The following is a 13,730-nucleotide window of genomic DNA, read 5'->3' on the forward strand; positions in this document are numbered from 1 at the left end:
CAGGGAGCTGCCCTTGCCAGTTTCAAAGTGCCCTCCGGGTCACCATTGAACCTGGCACCTGACAGGCCCCTGCCCCACCCTTCCCAGCCATTCAGAAGACGCGTTTTCATGCCGGATGGATCTTAATTGGCCATCCAGCATGAAATCATGTTTGCAATGCCACTGTGGCCAGATTCCACATCCGCTCCTGCTCCTGCCAACTTGCGCACACGTCAAGCGTGAAATTCAGGCCATTGTATTGCCAACATCACCTGCATTCTGAAAACAAACTTTTTTAAAAATGAGAAACTCTCCTTTTATGTTTACAAAAGAGGTTAGCATTAGAAAGTAACACCTTTAATTTGTTTTAGGAGAAGTTGGTCAGAAGTTTTGCCATAAATATGTGTGTTATGTCACTGTTTGTTATTTGCTTCATTTTCAACAACACCAACAGTTTGTGTTTATATCGTGCTGTAATAAAATATGCCAACGTGCTTCACAGGAACAGGGGGAGGCAGCGGCATAGTGGTATTGTCACTGGACTGGTAATCCAGAGTCCGAGGGTAATGCTCTGGGGACCCCGGTTCAAATTTCGATTCAATAAAAATCTGGAATTAAAAGTCTAATGGTGACCATGAAATCGTTGCTGATTGTCATAAAAACCCATCTGGTTCACTAATGTCCTTTTGGGAAGGAAATCTGCCGTCCTTACCTGGTCTGGTCTACATGTGACTCCAGACCCACAGCAATGTGGTTGACTCTTAAATGTCCTCTGAACAAGGGCAATTAGGGATAGGTAATAAATGCTGGCCTAGCCAGCAACATCCACATCCCATGAACAAGTAAAAATTATAAGGCAAAATTTGACACCAAAGCACAGAAACAGTTATTAGAGCAGATGATTAAAAGCTTGGTCAAATATGAGATTTTAAGGTATGAGAGAGGTGGAGAGGTTTAAGGAGGAATTCCAGAACTAGACAGCAGAAGACACAGCCCCTAGTGGTGCAGTGATTAAAATCAGGAATGCTTGACGGCAGAATTAGAAGAGTGTAGATATCTCGGAGGATTAAGGGATGGAGAAGCTTATAGACTTAGAGCGGGGGAGAGATGATGGAGGGATTTGAAAATAATGATAAGAGTTTTAAAGTCAACATGTTGCTTAACCGCGAACCAGTGTAGATCAGCGAGCATGGAGTGATGGGTGAACAAGACATGGTGTGATTAAGGGCATGGGCAGCAGAGATTTGGATGATCTCAAGTTTGCGGAAGATGGAATGTGGGAAGCTGCCAGGAGTGTGTTGGAATAGCCAATTCTAGAGGTAACAAAGGCATGGATAAGGCTTTCAGCGTCATTGAGCTGAGGCAGAGGAGGAGTCAGGCAGTGTTATGTAGGTGAAATAGGCAGCCTTAGTGATGGCGGATGTATGCCCAGACGCTCATCTTGGGGTCAAACTGTCTGATTCAGCCTCAGACAGTTGCCAGGGAAAAAGATGAAATCAGTAGCTTGGGAATGGAGTTTGTGGTAGGGACGGGAGACAATGGTTTTTGTCTTCCCAGTAATTAATTGGGGGAACTTTCTGCTCATCCAATGCTAGATGTTGGACAAGCAGTCTGACACTTTAGAGAGAGGTGGTGGTAAGGTGGAGCTAGATGTCGTCAGCATACGCAAAATAAATTCATTTATTTATTTAAACTTGAAACAGGGTCTGAAGTAGTGATGGAAGACCAAAGTCCTCTGAATGCTGGAAATCTGAAATTAAAAACAGGAAATACTCAGCAGATCTGGCAGTATTTGTGAAGAGGGAAATCTAGTTAATGGACGGGATTTTCCAGTCCTGCAAGTGGTGGGGCATCGTCGCGGGTAGGACAGGAAAATTTGGAGAACGTCCAAGAGTCAGATGACTTTTGGCCACTCTTCAGATTTTCCCGTTCAGTTCTGATGAAAGGACATCGACCTGAAACGTTAACTCTGTTTCTGTCTCCACAGATGCTGATCTGACCTGTTGAGTATTTACAGCATTTTCTGATTTTATTTTTGAGGTGGTGATGCTGTGTCACTTTTCAAAGCTGGGAGAGCGATAATTCCAGTAGCTAAAAATAATCAAGAGGCAGATCATTGCCAAAAACTTAACTGGCTATATAGATCAGTAAAGATATTCTTAAAAACAAAGGCAGTTGAAATTAATTTATGAGAGTGATCTAAAATTTGCAAGCTAAAAATATCTGGAGCAAGGAAAGTAGAAAAGACCCAAAAAGCTACTGAACACTTAATGCTAACATATTAGTTTACAAAATTGTGAGGGGTATAGACAGAGTTAATGCGAGTAGGCTCTTTCCACTTAGATTAGGAGAAATAAACACGAGAGGACATGGCTTTAGAGTGAAAGGGGAAAGGTTTAGGGGGAACTTCTTCACTCAGAGAGTGGTGAGAGTGTGGAACGAGCTACCATCTGACGTGGTAAATGCGGGCTCACTCTTAAGTTTTAAGAATAAATTAGATACATGGATGGGAGAGGTCTGGAGGGTTATGGACTAGGTGCAGGTCAATGGGACTAGCGGAATAATATTTCGGCACAGACTAGAAGGGCCGAATGGCCTGTTTTCTGTGCTGTAGTGTTCTATGGTTCTATTATGCCAACATCTCCAGTGGAGAGCAAAATTGAACTGTTCATTGCTGCAAGCAACCAGCATATTTCCAGTTAGGTGAATGGGACAGTGCTGGTGGCAGTGAAGTACATACGCATTTGACAAGGGATGTTGGAAAGTGAGCAAAATAGGACAAAGAGGGGGAAAGAATCTTTGAGCAGGGTAGCACAGTGCTACAAGACTTTGGAGATTTTGATATCCCATTCCACTAGCATCCCAAACTCTACCTTGCTGTGAGAAACAAATATATCCCAGGAGAGAAGAGAAATTCACTAAGTTGTCTCGATTAACCCATTTTCTTGGCCTTCCTGGTGGCTGGTGAAAAGCAGCTTTTGGGCTGTATACAGCATCTAAACCTGTATGCGTGTCTACTGTGACAAAGGTGGCAGATTGGGTGTCACGCACGCAAGCTTCCAACTGTTTCATCATGAACTGACTGCTTTTTTGGAGGTATCTAAAAGTAGTCAAGAAATGTTTTGTCTTGCCTCTGGAGGTTTCCCTGTGTGCACATAGCTGGATTGCTGTGGGAGAGCTGAATAGAGATCTGCGCATACAGAGCCACGTCCTACTGCTTTAAGCCGCTAATATTTAAGGTTCTTTACGGATTTTACATTGGTTAATATCACTAGTTTTTACATGACAGCTGATGAGTTGATTAGATTTCACAAGATATGAAAATGGCTCTCAGCCCATTTTTATCATTCTTCCACAATAATAGCCTCTGTGTTCCCATTAAAACATCTATAAATTTTTAAATTTCATTTTACTGGGAAACTATACCAGCTGTTCGCCTTCTGAAGAAATATTTACTGAATTTGCCTTTATAACTAACTCAATGGCTGCTGCCTGGTGTTTTGTTTGGGATTACTTGCTCTAACCTGTGTTTTCTATACTTCTATAACATCCTCTCAAATCTCTTTTCAAGATTCAATCTCTTCCATTAGACTGAAGGAATCACATTCTGGCTGACAGTAATGCTGATACCTACAGAGATATGGTTGAGGACAATGTTCCTTTAAGCTGCACTTGTGCACAGCCGTGCAGCATCTGGAATGTACCGGGCAGGGAACAAACAGGCCCCACACAAACAAAGTTCCCTTTAAGATGTGCATATTTGCCCACATTCGCGGACTTCTGGCAATCTTAAAGGAACCACACAGTGTAACAAACAGGCCATGCACAGCAAACAGAAATTCAAGGGAATGTTTGGTTGAGGATCCAATCTATTTACGATAGAACAATCCAATCTATTTACAATAGAACAGGGTTAGAAGCAGGATCCATGCACCTTATTTCAGATCCAGTGTAGAACCAGTCATACTTGTTTTCCAGTTATACCAGTGCTCCTGGGTCACCATGAATTAGCCTTGGTAGCATGTCAAAGATGCTAATGCCTTCCATATGAATTACTTTTGACAGAATGCAGGGTGCTGACTTTTACCCAAGTTGAAATCGATGAAAGGTAGAAAATGGGAGGACATGGGAGAAATTGAGTCCGAAGGTGACAAAACATTGGTGAAGATTTCAGCATTAGTGAGGCTGAACTAGGATTTGGTAATGCAGCATAGGTGGAAATAATTGGCCTAGGTTGTGGATAGGATGTGGATTTTGAAGCTCAGCTCTGAGACATAGAGGATCTTGTGTTACTGGTTCTTGGGTTCTTGGTTCTTACATATAAGAATTCCCCTATCTCTTCTAACCCTGTATCCTTCCTGAATATCCTGTACCCTTGTATGTTACACTCACTTTCATAGTTCTGGATTAACCATGTCTCGGTGACTCCATTGAGATGCTAGATTATTTCAATGCAAACCAACACAAACACTTCAATCCCTCCATGAACTTGATATGATACTGCTCCCTGTGATTGTTCAACTTTATGAATCTGTAACTATAATCAAACCTCACTGATTACAGGCCCCCCATCAAGGGGGTTGCCACCATTTTACATGGGCAGGCCGATTAAGGCCCACCCAGCATGACGTCCGCCAGGGATTGAGCTCCCTGTGCGGTGGGGGGCGGGGTGGAGTGGAGTGCACATGCGCACGAAAGAGCGCACAGGTCTCCCTGAGGCAAAGTGCTACCTCAGTGAGATCGGCTCAGGTTTGAAAATTTCAATAAGGATGGGGGAAAAATTACTGACATCCACTCATGTGCCACTGTCACATGAGCTGGGACATGTCAATTTCTTCTATTTAAACATTTTATAAAAATTTTAATATCCTCATGAAACCTCATCCCGCCCGTGTTTTTTCAGAAGTCCGCCTGGGCTCCCGGCCTACCCGCCAACCTTAAGGTTGGACGGGCAGGTCCATTAATCGTGTTAATTACTTTTTTAATGGCTTTAATAGGCCTTTGACAGTTCGGCGAGCATGCAGCGATTCAGCTGCGCACCCGCCGAACTGAAAATCTAAATGACGCGGTGTGACATCAGGACACCCGCCCGACGTCACCCCGTGTCATTTTACTCACCGGTGAGCGGGCCCTGCCTCCCCCCCCTCCCCCCCGCTCGCTGAACAGAAGATTCTGCCCAAAATTATCCATTGGACTGATTACAAGGTAATGTGTTGTATGTTGTATTTATAACCTCTTGTCTCAATTATGTTAAAATTTACAAATATCAAAGGTGCAAAACTGATGCACAGAGAGGCAATTTTTTCTTGAGGAGAGGTTGAGTGGGTTGGGCCTGTACTCATTGGAGTTTAGAAGAATGAGAGGCAACCTTATTGAAACATATAAGATTCTTAGAGGGTTTGACAGGGTAGATGTGGAGAGGTTGTTTCCCCTTGTGGGAGAGTCTAGGACCATAGGGTCGCCCATTTAAGACAGAGATGAGGAGGAATTTCTCCTCTCAGAGGGTGGTCGATCTGTGGAATTCTTTACTGCAGAGGGCTGTAGAGGCTGGGTCGTTAAGGATATTCAAGGCTGAGATCGACAGATTTTCAATTAGTAAGGGAATCAAAGGTTATGAGGAAAAGACAGGAAAGTGGAGTTGAGGATTATCAGATCAGCCATGATCTCATTGGCTGTCAAAGCAGACTCATGGCCTACTTCTGCTCCTACGTTTTATTTTAATTTTATTTTTGTTATTCAGTTCAATTTGTTTCATTGTTTATCAAATTCAACATTTAGAACCTTAATAAAAATAAACCATCTTTCAGAGTTCTTTAATCTTCCAGATTATATATTTATGACCAAGACTGATAATCCGTGGAATTTTACTAGGTATCTGGTTCGCAATCCACCAAAATTTGTCAAGTCAATCTTATTAAGTATTTGTTGGTTTAAAAAAAAATGTTGATGTTAAAAATGGAGCTGAATTGTTTGATGCATATATGTGTGGTGTCTGACTTCAATGATGTACCCTTCCCTTTTCATATTTCATTTCTGTAACTGTTCACAGGTGAAGCTAATGCAGTCATAGCAAAAGCAAAGGCAAAAGCAGAAGCCATTCAAATGCTCTCTGAAGTTCTTAGTCAACAGGTATGAAAGAGTGAATCCACAGAGCTGAAGTACATTAAAATCTGCTTTTTGATTTTAAGTAGAATGAAGGAAAAAACAAGAATTTACACTTATTCATTTTTTTTCCTTTCATGTGATTCACAGTGTGGAAGTGATGCAGCCTCATTGAGTGTAGCTGAGCAGTATGTGTCTGCCTTTAGTAACCTGGCCAAACAGACCAACACAATTCTTCTTCCTTCAAATACGGGTGATATCAGTAGCATGGTGACACAGGTAAGATGGATAACCTAACATTTTAGATTTAAGATGATCTGCGTTTTAGCAGTCTTGTAAAATATTTGGAACCCAAAGCAAAGAACTAGTATCAGTGGCAACCTTTAGGGTGTTTTAAGTTTTGCTATTTTACTCATAAAAATCTAACTGTCTTATGTATTTTACGGCACTGGTATAGTTGTTTCTCTTCTACTAAAAATATATATTTTCTAAATAGTCTTGAAGTTATCCATTCGAGTTGTGGTTTGGTTAGTTTGATTAGTTTGAGTGAGTTTTGAGCATCTATCAGTGAGTGATAAATTGGAGCTTTGAATTAGCGGGCGGAATTTTACGGCCCTGTCACAGCGGGGGCGGGGCTGTAAAATGCAGTGAACCATTCAAAAGTCCATTGACTTCGGTGGGACCGTAAAATCCCCCAGCATAAAATTCCGCCAGTGTTTTGAATCAGAAAATTCATCAAATCATGCATTTTTTTTCTTTCCCCTTATCAGATTTTGGCAGCTATTGCAGATTTTAATAGATTGCCTCTGTATCATTGAAATAGGGAATTTTTATCCTCTGCCAATTCAATGGGCAGATGAACACCCTTTATCTCGTTGGGACTCCTTAATGAGTGTTAATTGTCAATTACACATAGGTAACAGAAATACCTAATATTATTACTTGGTGGTTGTGAGAAGAACAAAGAATTAATCATTGTGAGTAACATGCTGCGTAGCATAGCAGGAAATAAACTGTGGAGAGAATACTTAGGAACTAATGTCCATAACCTAATTGAGTTCACATTTGCAATACTTAAAGACAAAAGAGAAATAACAGGTAAGTATTGGACTGGGAAGCAACTAATTTCAATGGCCCAGCTGGAGGCTAATTGTTTGGAAAAATGGAATTTAAATATTATGATGTTACAGGAGCAAAGGGGTACTTCAAAAGCAGGAGTGCCATAGATAAATAGAGGAACTATAGCAAAAATGAGACTTAAAAAGAGGCAGATAATAAATATAGAGGGACAATGCAGAGTAAAACTGAAGTATGAAAGTTAGAGAAAGGGAACAAAAAGAATGATTCGGAGAGCTAATGTAGTAAGATATACTGTCAATTAACATAAAGGAAAATTATAGTGCTTTTATAAACACAACTGAAAGAATGGGATTACTTGAAAAGGAAGGTGGTGCTTTCATGCTATAAGAAGGTGAGCGTAGGACTGTCATGGTGTTTGAGGAAGATTTGAGAGTGCTACTCGAGATAAGTATGCAAAAAAGATACTTTGAATAAAACAAATGAGACTAACAATAGTCACAGGTGATATGCATCCCAGAGGACTTGAGGAATGCCTAAAAGTTAAAGAAATAGCAATGCAACAATCAAAATTTCCAAAATGCTTTATAAATAGAAATTGTGCCAAAGGAATAGAGGGTGGCAAATATCAAAGTCAGTTAGTATGTATTTTGGAGAACTGAAGGTGATTGAGAATTGGTGGTGACAGTAGCCATAATTTTCTTTAAAAATCTTTGAAAATATGAATTGTACCGAAAGTGGCAAACTTTACAGCCACATTCATAAAGGCCGGTGGACAGGGTGACAGGATAAGCCTGTATATCAGAGGCCCATGGGTCATGATTATGAGTAAACTTCTAAAGCACAGTGATAAAATTCATGAGTACATGAAGTTGCATGTGCTAGTCAGGACAATTGTCTTGGACATGTAAAGGCCTGAGGGTTGTGCTTAACTAATTTGAGTTTTTTTGAGGAAATATCAGTGCACAGTGGTATACAATGATGGATGTTGTATATATGGATTTTTATGTGTTACATCAGGTGCCATATATGAAACTTGTAAATCAAAATCCCATGAGGGTTGAGTTTACAAATTCAAGCTCTTGGGTGTACTCCCCATTATTTGGAGGTTTTGTTTTCCTTACTTGTTTTTCTCCTCACCTGTGGTCTACTGGCAGAAGTTTCTTCAAGTGCCAGTAACTTTCCAATGGTACAGCTGTCATTCTTCGTTTGTGAGCCCAAAGAAGATTAAAGCTGTTTCATTGCTGACATCATAGCCAAACCCAAATGAGTCCAAAACACAGTGTCCAATGGGGTCACTGTAAAGCAGGCTGACCCTCTCCCACCTCATCACCTGGGATATCGAGTTTGATTATCCTTTGCTGCCATGGCTGATATTTGATAACAACACATCAGAGGCCAAACCTGAAAATATTTTCTGATCTTTGATTCAGAACCACACTGCACTGTATTTTAATATAAAAGCAAAATACTGCGGATGCTGGAACTCTGAAACAAAAACAAAAATAGCTGGAAAAACTCAGCAGGTCTGACAGCATCTGCGGAGAGGGATACAGTTAACATTGCGAGTCTGTATGACTCTTCATCAGAACTAAAGAAAAATAGAAATGAGGTGAAATATAAGCTGGTTGAGGGGAATGGGACAGGTAGAGCTGGATAGAGGGCCAGTGATAGGTGGAGGCAAAGAAGAGATTGCCAAAGATGCCATTGACAAAAGGACAAAGGGGTGTTGACGGTGGTGATATTAGCTAAGGGATGTGCTAATGGTGACATTAAGGGTAGAAAGCAGGACGAGCAAGTGACAGATAGCCCTAGTGGGGGTGGGATAGGGGGAAGGGATTGAAATAGGCTAAAAGGTGGAGATAAAACAATGGATGGAAATAAATTTAAAAATAATAATAGAAATAGCTGGGAAAAGAAAAATATATTTAAAAAATATATAAATTATTAGAAAAAAGGGGATAGGAAAGGGGGTGGGGATGGAGGAGAGAGTTCATGACCTGAAGTTGTGGAACTCAATGTTAAGTCCGGAAGGCTGTAAAGTACCTAATCGGAAGATGAGGTGCTGTTCCTCCAGTTTACGTTGAGCTTCACTGGAACATTGCAGCAGGCCAAGGACGGACATGTGGGCATGAGAGCAGGGTGGTGTGTTGAAATGGCAAGTGACAGGGAGGCCTGGGTCATGTTTGTGGACAGACCGAAGGTGTTCCGCAAAGCGGTCACCCAGTCTGCATTTGGTCTCTCCAATGTAGAGGAGACCGCATTGGGAGCAGCGAATGCAGTAGACTAAATTGAGGGAAGTGCAAGTGAAGTGCTGCTTCACTTGAAAGGAGTGTCTGGGTCTTTGGACAGTGAGGGGGGGGGAAGTAAAGGGGCAGGTGTTGCATGGGAAGGTGCCGTGGGAGGGGGTTGAGGTGTAGAGGGTGATGGAGGAGTGGACCAGGGTGTCCCGGAGGGAACGGTCCCTCCGGAATGCCGCTGGGGGTTGAAGGAAGATGTGTTTGGTGGTGGCATCATGCTGGAGTTGGCGGAAATGGCGGAGGATGATCCTTTGAATGCGGAGGCTGGTGGGGTGATAAGTGAGGACAAGGGGGACCCTATAATGGTTCTGGGAGGGAGAGGAAGGTGTGAGGGCGGATGTGCGGGTGATGGGCCAGACACGGTTGAGGGCCCTGTCAACCACCGTGGGTGGAAAACCTCTGTTAAGGAAGAAGGAAGACATGTCAGAAGAACTGTTTTGGAAAGTGGCATCATCTGAACAGATGCGACGGAGGCGAAGGAACTGAGAGAATGGGATGGAGTCCTTACATAAAGCAGGGTGTGAAGAGCTGTAGTCAAGGTAGCCTTGGGAGTCGGTAGGCTTGTAATGAATATTGGTGGACAGTCTATCACCAGAAATTGAGACAGAGAGGTCAAGTAAGGGAAGGGAAGTGTCAGTGATGGACCATGTGAAAATGATGGAGGGGTAGAAATTGTAAACAAAATTAATAAATTTTTCCAGGTCCAGACGAGAGCATGAAGTGGCACCGAAGCAGTCATCGATGTACCGGAGAAAGAGTTGTGGGAGGGGCCCTGAGTAGGACTGGAACACATACCCCATAAAGAGACAGGCGTAACTGGGGCCCATGCGGGTATCCATAGCCACACCTTTTATTTGGAGGAAGTGAGAAGAGTTTAAGGAGAAATTGTTCAGTGAGAGAACTTCAGCTAGATGGAGGAGAGTGGTGGTGGATGGGGATTGTTCAGGCCTCTCTTCGAGTAAGAAGTGGAGAGCCCTCAGACCATCCCGGTGGGGGATGGAGGTATAGAGGGATTGGATGTCCGCGGTGAAGAGGAGACAGTTGGGGCCAGGGAACTGGAAATTGTTGATATGATGTTGGGCGTCAGAGGAATCGCAGAAATAGGTGGGAAGGGACTGGACAAGGGGAGAGAGAATGGAGTCAAGATAGCAAGAAATTAGTTCCGTGGGGCAGGAACAGGCTGATACGATCGATCTGCTGGGACAGTCCTGTTTGTGGATTTTGGGTAGGAGGTAGAAGCGGGCTGTCCGAGGTTGGTCGACTATGAGGTGGGAAGCTGTGGAGATCTCCAGAGGAGATGAGGTCAGTGACAGTCCTGGAAACAATGGCTTGATGTTCAGTGGGTGGGGTCATGGTCCAGGGTAAGGTAGGAGGAAGTGTCTGCGAGTTGACGTTCAGCCTCTGTGAGGTAGAGGTCAGTGCGCCAGACAACAACAGCACCACCCTTGTCAGCAGGTTTAATGATGAAGTCAGGGTTGGACCTGAGAGAACGGAGTGCAGCAAGTTCAGAAAGAGACAGGTTAGAGTGGGTGAGAGGAGCAGAGAGTATTTTTCTGAGCAATTAAAAGTTCTTAAGTGAATGACTTTCCTTCTAGATTCTGTACAGTCTTCTGGGTAAATTTGAAAACTTTATTTAAAGAACACCTCCATGAAGCTGAGATGATGATTTCTTTTCCTGCAGAAAGAATTTGTAGGGAAATGGTCTAATTATGTCTGCCAACAAGCTTATCCACTACTCTGATGTACATCAATTCGATAACTCTTTACATTTGGTTTGGAAATGTACAGACTTCAGTGCTATGCCTTTCTCAATTATTATCTGATACTTTCCCTTTCTGCAGCAAACAAATGTTTTCTGTTAGGCAGTATGTGAAGGAGGGTAAGTTTAAAATGTGATAGGAATGCACTGGTACATTGAACAGGCCCACGTTCAAAATTAAGACAGGGTGAGGTGGGTGGAGGGGGTGGCCTCAGGGGAGTGATATCCTTTGCTAGGAATGTCTTATTATTTTCTTTTCATTATTATTTGGTAGAATTCCAGTGTTCGTGATTGTCACGAACCACGTTAATTGCAGTGTGTTGTTTGTTTCTGAAGATTAGTTATTGAATTTAATGCCAATATGTTTTTGTAGTTTTCTAGTTCATGTATATTCTGTGTTAAAATGTATGTTGTCTTTACGGTCTATTGCTTTGACTGTTTGTATTGCTATTTGAGTTGAATACTAAACTATCTGTATTTTGTACGTCACAGGCCATGGGAATTTACAGTACCCTGACTAATAAAGCAGCAGCAGCAGAAGAAAAACTAACAATGGATGTTTTCCATGCTGACAAATCACCCCAACTGGTTGGTGGGAGTCAAACATTCCCTTCAGAGAATGAAGTTCTGAAGTCAAAAATGGTCTGAAATTTCTACTGAATGACGAATGAAAATTGCAACTGCAGAATGTGCCAGATTTAAACTGTTTTGAAATTTGAGATGAAAACGTGTCATGCTCATTGCACAACACTTTTATACTCTTGGAAGAACTGATTTTGTTGGGTGTCTGTAGCTTATTTTCCACCTGTACAACCACATCATGGATACAAAAAAAGTCTTTCTGAACTGATGGGATCAGTATGTTAAATTGCCTGAAAGAGAAAATAAATGTTCAATTATTTCTTTCTCTCCCATCAAAAAAAGTTTCACTGTTTTCTTTTTGGCTAGATGGGTACAGGTATGCATTTTACTTGCGAATGGAAAAACCTGAATGAGCAAGTTATTCTGTTTGGAATCACCACAATATGAGATGTTAACTTTAGCAGCAAATAGGTCATGTCTATGGAAAAAGAAGTAGATTAGTAAATGGCAGAGGTTAAACAGAGACTGCTGCTTAGTAACTAATGTAAATATTGTGACCAGGTGATATAATTGCAGTAAAACTATGCAATTAAAAGGTAAAACAAAGAAATTAAATTTTGGGATCCATACTTGTGTATCCTGTTTTTTTAAAAGAAGGAAATTAATAATATTTTAGGAACAATTCAGATTGTGTGTTAAGTCAAACAATATATGATTTGTGATTTGTGCTATTGGAGATAATTTAACCCAGTCTTCTTTGAACAAAGAACAGTACAGCACAGGAACAGGCCCTTCGGCCCTCCAAGCCTTCGCCGATCATATTGCCCGTCAACTAAAACATTTTGCACTTCCGGAGTCCGTATCCCTCTATTCCCATCCTATTCATGTATTTGTCAAGCTGCCTCTAGTGAGAACAATCTGAGTTTCTCCAACCTCTCCTCATAGCTAATAACCTCCAGACCAGGCAGCATCCTGGTAAACCTCCTCTGCACCCTCTCCAACGCCTCCATATCCTTCTGGTAATGTGGCGACCAGAATTGCACGCAATATTCCAAGTGTGGCCTAACCAAATTATTTAATTCTTCTCCAAATTTTAACTTCCATTCCTCTTGGCTGCTTTTTTCCTGGATAAGTTTGTTTTCGGCACTTGTAACTATATCTGAACTAGCTGTTTTGAATCTGAGCTCACCTCATCTCAGGGAAACGTGCACATCTAATTGACAAATTTATCTGCCTGGTTTGGCTATACAAACTGAATTTCTGTAACCTTTGTTGCAGATGCAGTTTTCAGGTTTACAAAGACAAGACAAAGAATACCTATGCCTTCTACAGTCCCCACCTTTTATAGCAGGTGTATTTGTGTGAACCAAATTTGTCCACTATACATGATAGCCAGTATTGCATGATATATTGTGGATCACTATGCAAGAAAGCAAACAAGTCGGTGTGCAATGCAACTAGTTTATTTGAAACACAGTCAAATACATATGTAAAATAAACTGTTCAATGCTAAAGCGGTTTCAAAGATTAAAGTTAAAAAGTAAAAACAGTAGTTTAATTTAAATTGGAAATGAATCTGCGTTAAAACTGTGAAGCAGTCCTGTATGTTTCAACAAAAGAATTGTGGAATCTGAATTTGAATTGTCTCCCTTTGACAGTATGGATGCCAGACTGTATCAACCTAAGGGTCTCCAAATCCGGGTATGTGTTGCAAGACAAGAACAGCAGAGAAACATTGGTCAGAATGACCAAAATCTCTTCACTGTCCAGATCCTGTACCTGTTCTTGGTCTCTGTCCTCTTCTTTTTGAACTCTTATTGCATCTGTCAGTTCTACCAAGTCACTATTTCCATGTGTTTTTTTTATTCATTCATGGGGTGTGGGCTTCACTGGCTGGGCCAGCATTTATTGCCTATCCCTAGTTGCCCTTG

General features: G+C 41.7%; 1 protein-coding gene across 1 annotated transcript in view; it reads left to right on the forward strand.

Annotated features, from left to right (window-relative positions):
* The window catches only part of stoml2 (stomatin (EPB72)-like 2), a 64,394-nt gene extending 51,966 nt beyond the window's left edge, over positions 1 to 12,428 (forward strand). Inside the window, exons 8-10 of the mRNA XM_078550443.1 lie at positions 6,029 to 6,108; positions 6,232 to 6,360; positions 11,710 to 12,428. Of these exons, the coding sequence (XP_078406569.1) occupies positions 6,029 to 6,108; positions 6,232 to 6,360; positions 11,710 to 11,865 (365 nt within the window). The 3' untranslated portion in view covers positions 11,866 to 12,428. The remainder of the gene's footprint in view (positions 1 to 6,028; positions 6,109 to 6,231; positions 6,361 to 11,709) is intronic.
* The last annotated feature ends 1,302 nt before the right edge of the window (positions 12,429 to 13,730 follow it).

Source organism: Cetorhinus maximus, chromosome 1 (assembly GCF_964194155.1).
Source record: "Cetorhinus maximus chromosome 1, sCetMax3.hap1.1, whole genome shotgun sequence".
In the NCBI taxonomy this organism is placed as follows: domain Eukaryota; kingdom Metazoa; phylum Chordata; class Chondrichthyes; order Lamniformes; family Cetorhinidae; genus Cetorhinus; species Cetorhinus maximus.